At 46.5% G+C, this 15816-nt stretch overlaps 1 protein-coding gene across 7 annotated transcripts in view; it reads right to left on the reverse strand.

Annotated features, from left to right (window-relative positions):
• The window catches only part of SLC2A9 (solute carrier family 2 member 9), a 574319-nt gene that overhangs the window by 377811 nt on the left and 180692 nt on the right, over positions 1 to 15816 (reverse strand). For all 7 annotated transcript variants that reach the window (XM_069744845.1, XM_069744847.1, XM_069744851.1 and 4 more), the window contains one exon: positions 10261 to 10421. In XM_069744845.1, coding sequence (XP_069600946.1) covers positions 10261 to 10421 — 161 coding nt within the window. The remainder of the gene's footprint in view (positions 1 to 10260; positions 10422 to 15816) is intronic.

A 15816-nucleotide genomic window follows, 5' to 3' on the forward strand; every position in this document is an offset into this window, starting at 1 on the left:
ACAACTTAATTGTTCCTCGTGAGCAGAGCCCACTCTGAGCGAAAACTAATCAGACATAAAGAGAATTCCCTCTTTTGTGAGGGGGGAGGAGTCAATGGCCACCACTTTGATTGGAGTCTTGAGCCTAACTGTCCCTATCTTGCAACGTGTGACCAATTGGGAGTCAATCAGATTGATAGATGAGCCGCAGTCTACAAACGCTGTCGAGAAAGAAGAACAACCATCCACTAACAGTTCTGTTGTGAATTCTGTGGTCAAGCTCCCTCCTGTGGTCATGAGTGGTACTTCGGCTGGTTCTGTCTATGTTCTTCCTCTGGTGGATGTGAGTGGGGCTGCGGCTTCTGAGTTTCCTTCCTCAGGTGACGAGGTTAAGTCGTTAGGTGCTGCTCTATTTAACTCCACCTAGTTCTTTGTTCCTGGCCTCCAGTCAATGTTCCAGTATTGGTCTTGCTTTCTCCTGGATCGTTCTTGTGGCCTGTCTGCCCTGCATAAGCTAAGTTTTGCTTGTGTTACTTTTGTTTGCTATATTTTCTGTCCAGCTTGCTATATTGGTTTTTCTTGCTTGCTGGAAGCTCTGAGACGCAGAGGGAGCACCTCCGCACCGTTAGTCGGTGCGGAGGGTCTTTTTGCCCCCTCTGCGTGGTTGTTTGTAGGTTTTTGTGCTGACCGCAAAGCTATCTTTCCTATCCTCGGTCTATTCAGTAAGTCGGGCCTCACTTTGCTAAAATCTATTTCATCTCTGTGTTTGTATTTTCATCTTAACTCACAGTCATTATATGTGGGGGGCTGCCTTTTCCTTTGGGGAATTTCTCTGAGGCAAGGTAGGCTTATTTTTCTGTCTTCAGGGCTAGCTAGTTTCTCAGGCTGTGCCGAGTTGCATAGGGAGCGTTAGGCGCAATCCACGGCTACCTCTAGTGTGGTATGATAGGATTAGGGATTGCGGTCAGCAGAGTTCCCACGTCTCAGAGCTCGTCCTATGTTAGTAACTATCAGGTCACGTTGTGTGCTCTTAACCACTAGGTCCATTGTGGTTCTGAATCACCTGTTCATAACAGTACTGGAGGCCCAAAGTACTAATGCTTCTCAATAGAGGGAAAAGAGAAGTTCTGAGACCATTTTTTTTCTCTGTACTGTGTTTTGTCTTTCTTTTCCCCTAGACATTTGGGTGGTTCAGGACACAGGTGTAGTGATGGACATTAAAGATCTGTCTTCTTATGTGGATCATCTCACTGCAAGAGTACAAAATATTCAAGACTTTGTGGTTCAGAATTCTATGTTAGAGCCAAGAATTCCTATTCCTGATTTGTTTTCTGGAGATAGAGCTAAGTTTCTGAGTTTTAAGAATAATTGTAAACTGTTTCTGGCTTTGAAACCCCGCTCCTCTGGTGACCCAGTTCAACAAGTTAAGATCATTATTTCTTTATTACGTGGCGACCATCAAGACTGGGCATTTTCCCTTGCGCCAGGAGATCCTGCATTATGTAATATTGATGCGTTTTTTCTGGCGCTCGGATTGCTGTATGATGAACCTAATTCAGTGGATCAGGCAGAGAAAAATTTGCTGGCTCTGTCTCAGGGTCAGGATGAGGTAGAGATATATTGTCAGAAGCTTAGGAAGTGGTCTGTGCTCACTCAATGGAATGAATGTGCGCTGGCAGCAATTTTTAGAAAAGGTCTCTCTGAAGCCCTTAAGGATGTCATGGTGGGATTTCCTGTGCCTGCTGGTCTGAATGAGTCTATGTCTTTGGCCATTCAGATCGGTCGACGCTTGCGTGAGCGTAAAACTGTGCACCATTTGGCGGTATTATCTGAGCATGGACCTGAGCCTATGCAGTGCGATAGGACTTTGACCAGAGCTGAATGGCAAGAACACAGACGTCAGAATGGGCTGTGTTTTTACTGTGGTGATTCCACTCATGCTATCTCCGATTGTCCTAAGCGCACTAAGCGGTTCGCTAGGTCTGCCACCATTGGTACGGTACAGTCGAAATTTCTTTTGTCCGTTACTTTGATCTGCTCTTTGTCATCCTATTCTGTCATGGCATTTGTGGATTCAGGCGCTGCCCTGAATTTGATGGACTTGGAGTATGCTAGGCGCTGTGGGTTTTTCTTGGAGCCCTTGCAGTATCCTATTCCATTGAAAGGAATTGATGCTACGCCTTTGGCCAAGAATAAGCCTCAGTACTGGACCCAGCTGACCATGTGCATGGCTCCTGTGCATCAGGAGGATATTCGCTTTTTGGTGTTGCATAATCTGCATGATGTGGTCGTGTTGGGGTTGCCATGGCTACAAGTCCATAACCCAGTATTGGATTGGAAATCAATGTCTGTGTCCAGCTGGGGTTGTCAGGGGGTACATGGTGATGTTCCTTTTCTGTCTATTTCATCATCCACCCCTTCTGAGGTCCCAGAGTTCTTGTCAGATTACCGGGATGTATTTGATGAGCCCAAGTCCAGTGCCCTACCTCCGCATAGGGATTGTGATTGTGCTATCGATTTGATTCCTGGTAGTAAGTTTCCTAAGGGTCGACTGTTTAATTTGTCTGTGCCTGAGCACGCCGCTATGCGGAGTTACGTAAAGGAATCCTTGGAGAAGGGTCATATTCGCCCGTCGTCGTCGCCATTGGGAGCAGGGTTCTTTTTTGTGGCCAAGAAGGATGGTTCGCTGAGACCTTGTATTGATTACCGCCTTCTAAATAAAATCACGGTCAAATTTCAGTACCGCTTGCCGCTGCTGTCTGATTTGTTTGCTCGGATTAAGGGGGCTAGTTGGTTCACCAAGATAGATCTTCGTGGTGCGTATAATCTTGTGCGTATTAAACAGGGTGATGAATGGAAAACAGCATTTAATACGCCCGAGGGCCATTTTGAGTACCTGGTTATGCCATTCGGGCTTTCTAATGCTCCATCAGTGTTTCAGTCCTTTATGCATGACATCTTCCGAGAGTACCTGGATAAATTCCTGATTGTATACTTGGATGATATTTTGGTCTTCTCGGATGATTGGGAGTCTCACGTGAAGCAGGTCAGAATGGTGTTCCAGGTTCTGCGTGCGAATTCTTTGTTTGTGAAGGGGTCAAAGTGTCTCTTTGGTGTTCAGAAGGTTTCATTTTTGGGGTTCATTTTTTCCCCTTCTACTATCGAGATGGACCCTGTTAAAGTTCAGGCTATTTATGATTGGACTCAGCCGACATCTCTGAAGAGTCTGCAAAAGTTCCTGGGCTTTGCTAATTTTTATCGTCGCTTCATCAATAATTTTTCTAGTATTGCTAAACCGTTGACTGAGTTAACCAAGAAGGGTGCTGATGTGGTCAATTGGTCTTCTGCTGCTGTGGAAGCTTTTCAAGAGTTGAAGCGTCGTTTTTCTTCTGCCCCTGTGTTGTGTCAACCAGATGTTTCGCTCCCGTTCCAGGTCGAGGTTGATGCTTCTGAGATTGGAGCAGGGGCTGTTTTGTCGCAAAGAAGTTCTGATGGCTCGGTGATGAAACCATGCGCCTTCTTTTCCAGGAAGTTTTCGCCTGCTGAGCGTAATTATGATGTTGGCAATCGAGAGTTGCTGGCCATGAAGTGGGCATTCGAGGAGTGGCGTCATTGGCTTGAAGGAGCTAAGCATCGCGTGGTGGTCTTGACTGATCACAAGAACTTGACTTATCTCGAGTCTGCCAAACGGTTGAATCCTAGACAGGCTCGTTGGTCGCTGTTTTTCTCCCGTTTTGACTTTGTGGTTTCGTACCTTCCGGGCTCTAAAAATGTGAAGGCGGATGCCCTGTCTAGGAGTTTTGTGGCCGACTCTCCGGGTTTGTCTGAGCCGGCGGGTATTCTCAAAGATGGGGTAATTTTGTCTGCCATCTCCCCTGATTTGCGGCGGGTGCTGCAAAAATTTCAGGCTAATAGACCTGACCGTTGCCCAGCAGAGAAACTGTTTGTCCCTGATAAATGGACGAGTAGCGTTATCTCTGAGGTTCATTGTTCGGTGTTGGCTGGTCATCCTGGAATCTTTGGTACCATAGATTTGGTGGCTAGATCCTTTTGGTGGCCGTCTCTGTCGCGGGATATGCGTTCGTTTGTGCAGTCCTGTGGGATTTGTGCTCGGGCTAAGCCCTGCTGTTCTCGTGCCAGTGGGTTGCTTTTGCCCTTGCCAGTCCCGAAGAGGCCTTGGACACATATCTCTATGGATTTTATTTCGGATCTCCCCGTCTCTCAAAAAATGTCGGTCATTTGGGTTGTTTGTGATCGCTTCTCTAAGATGGTCTTTTGGTACCCTTGTCTAAATTGCCTTCCTCCTCTGATTTGGTGCCATTGTTCTTCCAGAATGTGGTTCGTTTGCATGGCATTCCGGAGAACATCGTTTCTGACAGAGGTTCCCAGTTTGTTTCGAGGTTTTGGCGAGCCTTTTGTGCTAGGATGGGCATTGATTTGTCTTTTTCCTCGGCTTTCCATCCTCAGACAAATGGCCAGACTGAACGAACCAATCAGACCTTGGAAACATATCTGAGATGTTTTGTTTCTGCCGATCAGGATGATTGGGTGTCCTTTTTGCCTTTGGCTGAGTTCGCCCTTAATAATCGGGCCAGCTCGGCTACTTTGGTTTCACCGTTTTTCTGCAATTCTGGTTTCCATCCTCGTTTCTCTTCAGGGCAGGTTGAGTCTTCTGACTGTCCTGGTGTGGATACTGTGGTGGATAGGTTGCAGCAGATTTGGACTCATGTGGTGGACAATTTTACATTGTCTCAGGAGAAGGCTCAACGTTTCGCTAACCGCAGGCGCTGTGTGGGTCCCCGACTTCGTGTTGGGGATTTGGTTTGGTTGTCATCTCATTATATTCCTATGAAAGTTTCCTCTCCTAAGTTTAAGCCTCGTTTCATTGGTCCGTATAGGATTTCTGAGGTTCTTAATCCTGTGTCTTTTCTTTGACCCTTCCAGCTTCTTTTTCCATCCATAACGTATTCCATAGGTCATTGTTGCGGAGATACGTGGCACCTGTGGTTCCATCCATTGATCCTCCTGCTCCGGTTTTGGTTGAGGGGGAGTTGGAGTATATAGTGGAGAAGATTTTGGATTCTCGTATTTCGAGACGGAAACTCCAGTACCTGGTTAAGTGGAAGGGTTATGGTCAGGAAGATAATTCCTGGGTCTTTGCCTCTGATGTTCATGCTGCCGATCTGGTTCGTGCCTTTCATTTGGCTCATCCTGGTCGGCCTGGGGGCTCTGGTGAGGGTTCGGTGACCCCTCCTCAAAGGGGGGGTACTGTTGTGAATTCTGTGGTCAAGCTCCCTCCTGTGGTCATGAGTGGTACTTCGGCTGGTTCTGTCTATGTGCTTCCTCTGGTGGATGTGAGTGGGGCTGCGGCTTCTGAGTTTCCTACCTCAGGTGACGAGGTTAAGTCGTTAGGTGCTGCTCTATTTAACTCCACCTAGTTCTTTGTTCCTGGCCTCCAGTCAATGTTCCAGTATTGGTCTTGCTTTCTCCTGGATTGTTCCTGTGGCCTGTCTGCCCTGCATAAGCTAAGTTTTGCTTGTGTTACTTTTGTTTGCTATATTTTCTGTCCAGCTTGCTATATTGGTTTTTCTTGCTTGCTGGAAGCTCTGAGACGCAGAGGGAGCACCTCCGTACCGTTAGTCGGTGCGGAGGGTCTTTTTGCCCCCTTTGCGTGGTTGTTTGTAGGTTTTTGTGCTGACCGCAAAGCTATCTTTCCTATCCTCGGTCTATTCAGTAAGTCGGGCCTCACTTTGCTAAAATCTATTTCATCTCTGTGTTTGTATTTTCATCTTAACTCACAGTCATTATATGTGGGGGGCTGCCTTTTCCTTTGGGGAATTTCTCTGAGGCTAGGTAGGCTTATTTTTCTGTCTTCAGGGGTAGCTAGTTTCTCAGGCTGTACCGAGTTGCATAGGGAGCGTTAGGCGCAATCCACGGCTACCTCTAATGTGGTATGATAGGATTAGGGATTGCGGTCAGCAGAGTTCCCACGTCTCAGAGCTCGTCCTATGTTAGTAACTATCAGGTCACTTTGTGTGCTCTTAACCACTAGGTCCATTGTGGTTCTGAATCACCTGTTCATAACACAGTTCCACATGAAGCAACACCTTAGAAAATGAGTATAAATGTACCTGCGGGTCTGAGTAGTCTCCTCGATAACTACCCAGACCTAGTCGTTTCCTGCCGACCGAGTCGATGATGGGCAGGAAAGACACTCCTTCTTCCAGTGTCCAGCTTCACCACAGTAAAAACATAACTGCTTTTCCCACCGACATTTTCTCTCTTTTTCTTTTAAGCTGAGAGCACCTACTTCCATGGGCTCAGAAACAGTCTCTTTTCCACTGGGAAACAACGGAGTCTCCACCTGCATCACCTCTCTGGCCCGCAACCTGCGGTCCATCCGGACGGCCTGAGTCATGGCGTCCTCGAGAGTGTTTGGTGGAGGGTGTAATGCCAGGGCATCCTGCAGCCGACCGGACAAGCCTCTACGAAAAAATCCTCAAAGAGCGGCATCGTTCCAAGAAACCTCCACGGCCCAGCAGCGGAACTCCGTACAGAACCATTCGACCGAGTGCTTCCCCTGACAGACACTCATCACCATGTCCTCTGCCAATCGCACTCGGTCAGGCTCATCATATATGTGCCCGAGGGCCTCAAAGAACGCATTCACCAGCATTCTCTCAGGAGCGGTGGGAGAAAGGGAGAATGCCCAAGCCTGCGGGGACCCCCTTAACAGGGACATGACAACCCCTCCCCAGAGGACCGTGGTCTCAAATTGAAAAAGAGTTTACAACCCTCTTTGAAAACCCTGAACTCCTTCTTGTTCCCAGAAAAAAAGTCAGGCAATTTAACAGGGGGTTCTGAAGACACCAGCGCAACATCACTCGCCATAGCCCCCTGAACACCAGAAGACAATGCTCCCTGCACAGTCTCAGTGACCTGCTGCTGAGAACGAACAAGGGCCTGCTGCTCCAGGGTTAAAGCCTGAAACATCTGACTCAGTTTTTTCATTTGTTCAGATAAAGACTGTATTGGATCCATAACCCTCCCCACAACACACGCCCAAAACTGAGCAGTGAAACAGAAATAACTTAGTGGTCAGTGATAATGTCAGACAAGGAGATATGAGCGACACTCACTGATGTTAATTCCTGGAAAGACAGGATCCAGAGAGCCACAGACTCCCAGAAATGCAGAGCAAGCAAGACTGACTTCAGGCCTGACAGGACCTGAATCACCTGACTGCTGGTGGGCATGACCTAAGCTCCAGGGAGCTAGAAACTGAAGGAAATCTCCTAGAAAGGTAACTAATGAACAGAGCTACCATTGGGCACAGACAGAAACATAAACAGATCAGGCCGGGGTCAGAGCACAGGATAGCGTAACAGTACCAAGGGACTAGACCGAAAGGATAGTAGGGGCCAAGCAGAGGTCAATACCGAACGGACAGAGAAGGTACAGAGAGGGAATCCAATAAACAATATCCAGAGAGCAGACCGAGTCAAAAAGCCAGGAGATCAAGCAAAACAGCACACAGCACAAAACACACTCAGGGGTCAATATACTTATCCAAGGGCGGAAGTATCACTGACAAAGGAAACTCCCAGAAGGAGGCTATAAAAAGTCTACCCAGGACCAGTGTGAGGCTACAGGAGTTAACCCTAAAAGAACCAAACCAGACAAACCATGACAGTGTGTTGTCCAACCTGAAAGCTGGATGCACAGTTACACTGCTCATTAATGCTGTCTTGTTTCGGGGAATTTACTAAAGAAACAAATTGGAATATGATCCCTTTTGTCTATGTGAGGGAAAAACTAATCCCTATGTGTGTCCTTAATTTGGCCTCATTCTTCCTGTCTGAATCGTTAAATTATGTTTTAGTCTGAATTTGTTTGTATACGTACTGTACTTACAGCATTGTTAAGTGCAAAGAAATAAATGCTGGTGCCATATGAATAACAATTATTGGAGCGCCCCCGGACACAGGGCCATGAGCTTTCGATACCGGGCCCTTCAGTCTCTGCATTAGGGTCATCACGGATCCGCAATCCAGAGCACTGCTAACAGGGCTGGCTGAGACCGGCCGGTCCGAAGGCACATCCAGAATTTCCTTTGCAGGTGGAAATCAGTGCCTACCCACTAGCGCTTGTGTGTTGTAGTCCTTCCCTGCTGAGCACCACGGGATGGTCCTCACAACTGTTGTGTCTGTGTTCGTTGTTCTTTCTCTCTCTCTTCGTCCCCCAGATGATATGGTTAGGACGCACCCGTATGATGGGTTGGCCATGAGTTATTCTGGGACCCTAGAGATGCCCCTCTCCCACAGTTGCCTCCTTTGTCTGCTTAGGTGATTTAGGTGAGACAGCCAACCTATAATTAACTGTCCTGCCGTGTTGAAGTAATGCGTAAAGTCTCTTACTTTCTCGGTGCTCCGGCCACTGCTATGCGCCTCAGAAGGATGTTGCCTCGGTCTCACGGCACGACTCCTACTGGCTCTATCTCCTTTACACTGTGATCCCGCTTCTCATTTCTCCACAATCAACTTCGCTTCGTGTCCTTTCTTAGAATACCGCCGCAAGGTAGTGCAGGCGCGGCTCCGTAACGTTCTGTTCTCTTTTCTAGACCGCTGTCAGGATCCCATCCCTGACAGGTCCTCTCTCGAACTCTCCCGGGCTCTTTCTGACTAACTTCCTGTCCAACCCCCAGTTTTACCAGAGTGTGAAGAATGGCCTACTAGATAGAACCACTCCCCCTGGTGGCCGGAGTGTGAAGTGTCATGTGTGTTTGTGATACCTGGTCAGGACTCCTTTAGTGCCATCAGATGTACCATCACTCCCCTTAGCGGCAGAGTGTCATACTGCAACGACCAGATTTCTGGGGCGCTGCACTATCATGAAAATTTCTATTACATTATATATAATAATATGTTTATGAATCTCTACTTTATTTCTAATTAGAAATTAATAAATCACTCAAAATTTGTCTCACGGGACCATCAAAAGTTTTGTTGCAAATAGTCAACAGGGTAGCAAAACAATGTGTGAGGAAAAAAACGCACATTCACTGCCGAAGATGTGAGAAAAATCAAATGTGGAGCGACCAGGAAGCTATTATCCTTCAGAGCTGTCATATTCCAGAACAGAAACCTCCCTGGAGACCCAGAAGTGCAATGTGTTCAGGGCTCAGCGCCAAAGCCGAGGTGAGGAGGCTGAGCCCAACCACCAATTAGCAAAACACAGAGGTACAAGGTGTTCAGTGCTCAGAGAAATGGCCGAGGTGAGGAGGCTGAGCCCAACCACCAATTAGCAAGACACAGAAGGACAAGGTGTTCAGTGCTCAGAGAAATGGCCGAGGTGAGGAGGCTGAGCCCAACCACCAATTAGCAAGACACAGAAGGACAAGGTGTTCAGTGCTCGGAGAAATGGCCGAGGTGAGGAGGCTGAGCCCAACCACCAATTAGCAAGACACAGAGGTACAAGGTGTTCAGTGCTCAGAGAAATGGCCGAGGTGAGGAGGCTGAGCCCAACCACCAATTAGCAAGACACAGAAGTGCAAGGTGTTCAGTGCTCAGAGAAATGGCCGAGGTGAGGAGGCTGAGCCCAACCACCAATTATTTAAAACCTGCTGGACGTAGCAGTAGATATACAGCTTGGCAAAAATTAAGAGACCACTGAAAAATATTCCGTTTGTCTGATTTCTCTCTTTATAGGTATATTTTTGAGTAAAATGTAAATTGTTCTTTTATTCTATAAACTTCTGACAACATGTCTCCCAATTTCCAAGCAATACATTTTGTATTTTTTTTTCTGAAAAGGAGAAATGGTCAAAATAAAAAAAAACAGACCTCAAATAATGCAAAGAAAACGCCTTCATAATCATTTAGAAACAACAATACTAATGTTATAAATCAGGATGAGTTCAGAAATCAATATTTTGTGGAATAACCATGATTTCTAATCACAGCTTTCATGCGTCTTGGCATGCTTTCCACCAGTCTTTCACACTGCTTCTGGTGCAAAAATGTAAGCAGTTCTTCTTTGTTTGATGGCTTGTGACTATCCATCATCCTCTTGATTACATTCCAGAGGCTTTCAATGGGGTTCAGGTCTGGAGATTGGACTGCCCATGACAGGGTTTTGATGTGGTGGTCTCTTAATTTTTGCCAGAGCTGTATAATATTTGGATGAGCGGTCCGAGACTTTTTCTATAGTTATATAGTATAGTATAACTTCTCTATAGCAGAATCTATGTGAGAGTGTATGTTGAACAAAAAAATCACTTACCTTCCTAAGGTATTCACCATTGGTATCACAATGAGAGCCCCTACAAGACCTCCAATAGCAAAGATCGATACAGTAACAGACCACATTATGGATATCGTGTTCCCGCTTACGACATAATTATATCGCGAAGACCAACTCTCATTGTATAGTTGCCTTATGTACTGTAAATAAAAAGATATTATAAATATTATAATATATCAAAAAGGCTTAAAAGAGGTATTCCCATCTCGTACATTTACTTTATTTTAATAATTTTAAAGCACCTCCCCAGGATATTTTTTTACCGATTGAGTAGTGCTCCTAATTTAAGGACCCTGACCCTAGTATTATACTCCCCTTACGGCATCGTCATCTTTTATCACCGCCCCTCTCGTCGGTCTCCAGCAGTTTGTGACTTGCCGGATGGCTCCACTGTTTCGAGCGAGCTGGAGGTCATAACTCAATATAAGTCTACGAGTTCCTCGCTTTGAGTCTCTTAGACTTGCATTGATTGAAAGCTTATGATGATGTAAATTTTGATTTCTGGTTAGTTAGAAGTTGCGGTCACAAGATGGTGTAGCGGGGCCGGAGCTGAAGACAAAATAGGTAGAGACGGTGAGTATAAGACCGGGAGCAGGGACCTTTCATTAGAAGCACCACTCCAGTGGGGAAAAATAAACCTGCCGGAGTGGTGGTTTAAGACCTGAAATGAGATCAAGTTGTCGAAAAGTACAGAAACGTGTTAAATGGAAAAAATCTGGATGCCTTCAGTCACCACCTATAGAGGTATAACAGAAACGAGTTAATGGTTTCTACTTTTGGGGAAATGTTGACCAATGCAGGGCCCTCCACATTTAATCTCCACATATTTGACTTCAACTGTTATTACTGATTTAGGCTGTTCCAACTCACAAAATGTCAGTAAAGGCCTCCAAAGCTCCTGCACGATGAGTGAGTCAAGTTTTCAGATTTTTATCACTATTATTATTATGTGTTCCATTTGTGTAGTCTGCCCTTATACAGGATATTTGCAGTTTAGTGTTACTAATCAATCACGTTGAGATACTGACAGACCCCTCATCATTCAGGTAACATTTATTCCAAGAATTTTTTTTATTTAGCATTTCTAGCTGAGGTTTGTTTTCAGCCACATCAAACAGCAAGGAAGAAAATCTTTTAAATATCAGCACAAATACAACAACAGGCTCATTCATCTTACTCCGATAATACTACACGGAAAATGCCATGGTTACATACAAGAAATAAAAGAATAAAAAGGTCAAGGTTACACAAAAAGAATAAAAATGTTATGGAAAGTCAACTTTGTAGATATTTGACTCCAGCAGGCAGATGACGTACGTACTCTTTATGATGATTGCACAGGCTGTATAAAACAAACTCATAGCTCCACTGTAAGAAAGGAGATCAGAGAAACCGCTGATATCTGCCGTTCAACCAAAAACTGCCTGACCATATTCCCTGTTGTTAAAGGGGTATTCCCATCTCCCAGGTCCTGTCCTAATATGTAGTAATATGTTAGGATTGCTACTTCCAATAGGTGGCACTAGAGTTCTAGTCCTCTTCCTCTCTGAAGAGACAATTTGCATATTTCCCAGAGGAGCATTGCGGCGTTAAGTCTCCTCACCTCGACATGGTTATCATGTCACTCTCCGCAAGGAGAAACGATACTTCTTGTAATGCTTTAAATGTTTTCTATTTTCTGGTTGAGTCGTCCACATAAATAAGTAAAATAATTACAGTGAGTGAACCGTGTAGGAGTCGTTTTTCTCACCAGTGACTTCGCTGTGTCCTGAGGAACCCTTCCCAGTACACGACTTACAACTACACAGGGGTAAAGGGGACTCAGGGTTTTGTGTGGAAATGTCCGCTCTTGAGAATTTAGTCAGTATTTTACATCAGTATTTGAAGTCAAAATGAAGAGTGGGTCAGAGGAAAGGTATAATAGAAACATGTCACCACTTCTGTATTTTTCAATCACTCCTTATTTTGGCTTACAAATACTGATGTAAAATACTGACCAAATTCTGACCACGTGAACGTGGCCTTTGAGTAGGTGGGGGAAACGGGACTCACAGGCTTTCTCTATTAAAACAATACGATACGATACACTTTATTGATTCCGGGGGAAATTACGGTATTACAGCAGCAATACAAGCAGCAGTACATAAAATATTAGGACACAAATCTTTCACAAGTATACAAACATTACATAACAAATAAAGGTGGGTAGTTCAGGTATATAAGTCACTGTTAATTGACATTAGTACCACCCTTAGGAAATTATTATACATCCCCATAGCAGTAGGTACAAACGATTTCCTGAATTTCGCCTTCTTAAGGTACCGTCACACTGAGCGACTTTAGAACGATAACGATAGCGATCCGTGACGTTGCAGCGTCCTGGATAGTGATATCGTTGTGTTTGACACGCAGCAGTGATCAGGATCCTGCTGTGAGATCGCTGGTCGGAGCTAGAAGGCCAGAACTTTATTTCGTCGCTGGATCACCCGCTGACATTGCTGAATCGGCGTGTGTGACGCCGATTCAGCGATGTCTTCACTGGTAACCAGGGTAAACATCGGATTACTAAACGCAGGGCCGCGCTTTGTAACCCGATATTTACCCTGGTTACCTAAAAAAAAACAAAAAACAAAACACTACATACTTACATTCCGGTGTCTGTCGCGTCCCTCGCAGTCAGCTTCCCGCACTGACTGTGAGCGCCGGTCGCAAAGCACAGTGGTGACGTCACCGCTGTGCTCTGCTTTACGGCCGACCCTCACAGTCAGTGCGGGAAGCTGACGGCGAGGGACGCGACAGTCACCGGAATGTAAGTACCGTATATACTCGAGTATAAGCCGAGATTTTCAGCCCAAAATTTTGGGCTGAAAGTGCCCCTCTCGGCTTATACTCGAGTCACAGTGGGCGGCAGGGTCGGCGGGTGAGGGGGAGAGGGCGCTGAGGCATACTCACCTAGTCCCGGCGGTCCTGACGCTCCCTCTGCCCGTCCCACGGTCTTCGGTGCCGCAGCTCTTCCCCTGTTCAGCGGTCACGTGGGACCGCTCATTAGAGAAATGAATAGGCGGCTCCACCTCCCATAGGGGTGGAGCCGCATATTCATTTCTCTAATCAGCGGTGCCGGTGACCGCTGATAGAGGAAGAGGATGCGGCACCGAAGACCGTGTGACAGGCAGAGGGAGCGGGACGCCGGGAGCAGGTAAGTATGTAATATTCACCTGTCCGCGTTCCACACGCCGGGCGCCGCTCTGTCTTCGCGTCCTCTTGCTCTGACTGTTCAGGTCAGAGGGCGCGATGACGCATATAGTGTGCGCGGCGCCCTCTGCCTGATCACTCAGTGCGGAGAGACGCCGGGACGAGACGCTGGGAGCTGCAAGCAAGAGAGGTGAGTATGGCAATTTTTTTTTTTATTGCAGCATCAATGGCAGAGCTTTATATGGCACAGCTATGGGGCAATAATGAGCAGTGCAGAGCACTATATGGCAGCTCTGGGGCAATAATGAACGGTGCAGAGCACTATATGGCAACTATGGGGCAATAATGAACGGTGCAGAGCACTATATGGCAGCTATGGGGCAATAATGAACGGTGCAGAGCACTATATGGCAGCTATGGGGCAATAATGAACGGCGCAGAGCACTATATGGCAGCTATGGGGCAAAAATGAACGGCGCAGAGTACTATATGGCAGCTATGGGGCAATAATGAATGGCGCAGAGCACTATATGGCACAGCTATGGGGCAATAATGAACGGTGCAGAGCACTATATGGCACAGCTATGGGGCAATAATGAACGGTGCAGAGCACTATATGGCACAGCTATGGGGCAATAATGAACGGTGCAGAGCACTATATGGCAGCTATGGGGGAATAATGAACGGTGCAGAGCACTATATGGCAGCTATGGGGCAATAATGAACGGTGCAGAGCACTATATGGCAGCTATGGGGCAATAATGAACGGCGCAGAGCACTATATGGCAGCTATGGGGCAAAAATGAACGGCGCAGAGTACTATATGGCAGCTATGGGGCAATAATGAACGGTGCAGAGCACTATATGGCAGCTATGGGGCAATAATGAACGGCGCAGAGTACTATATGGCACAGCTATGGGGCAATAATGAACGGTGCAGAGCACTATATGGCACAGCTATGGGGCAATAATGAACGGTGCAGAGCACTATATGGCACAGCTATGGGGCAATAATGAACGGCGCAGAGCACTATATGGCACAGCTATGGGGCAACAATGAACGGTGCAGAGCACTATATGGCACAGCTATGGGGCAATAATGAACGGCGCAGAGCACTATATGGCACATCTATGGGGCAATAATTAACGGTGCAGAGCACTATATGGCACAGCTATGGGGCAATAATTAACGGTGCAGAGCACTATATGGCACAGCTATGGGACAATAATGAACGGTGCAGAGCATTATATGGCACAGCTATGGGGCAATAATGAACGGTTCAGACCACTAAATGGCAGAGCTATGGGACAATAATGAACGGTGCAGAGCACTATATGGCACAGCTATGGGACAATAATGTACGGTGCAGAGCACTATATGGCACAGCTATGGGACAATAATGAACGGTGCAGAGCACTATATGGCACAGCTATGGGACAACAATGAACGGTGCAGAGCACTATATGGCACAGCTATGGGGCAATAATGAACGGTGCAGTGCACTATATGGCACAGCTATGGGGCAATAATGAACGGTGCAGAGCACTATATGGCAGAGCTATGGGACAATAATGAACGGTGCAGAGCACTATATGGCACAGCTGTGGGACAATAATGAACGGTGCAGAGCACTATATGGCACATCTATGGGGCAATAATGAACGGTGCAGAGCACTATATGGCACAGCTATGGGGCAATAATGAACGGTGCAGAGCACTATATGGCACAGCTATGGGGCAATAATGAACGGTGCAAAGCACTATATGGCACAGCTATGGGGCAATAATGAACGGTGCAGAGCACTATATGGCACAGCTATGGGGCAATAATGAACGGTGTAGAGCACTATATGGCACAGCTATGGGGCAATAATGAACGGTGCAGAGCACTATATGGCACAGCTATGGGGCAATAATGAACGATATGGAGAATTATATGTGGCACAGCTTTATATGGAGCATCTTATGGGGCAATAATGAACAGTATGGAGCATCTATTTTTATTTTTGAAATTCACCGGTTGCTGCTGCATTTTCCCAGTTTTTTGTGGCAAAATTAGGGGGGTTGGCTTATACTTGGGTTGGCTTATACTCGAGTATATACGGTATGTAGTGTTTTTTTTTTTTTGGTAACCAAGGTAAATATCGGGTTACTAAGCGCGGCCCTGCGCTTAGTAACCCAATGTTTACCCTGGTTACCCGGGGACCTCGGCATCGTTGGTCACTGGAGAGCTGTCTGTGTGACAGCTCTCCAGCGACCACACAGCGTCGCTGCAGCGATCGGCATCATTGTCTATATCGCTGCAGCGTCGCTTAATGTGACGGTACCTTTACACCTTAGTA

Source organism: Ranitomeya imitator, chromosome 1 (assembly GCF_032444005.1).
Source record: "Ranitomeya imitator isolate aRanImi1 chromosome 1, aRanImi1.pri, whole genome shotgun sequence".
In the NCBI taxonomy this organism is placed as follows: domain Eukaryota; kingdom Metazoa; phylum Chordata; class Amphibia; order Anura; family Dendrobatidae; genus Ranitomeya; species Ranitomeya imitator.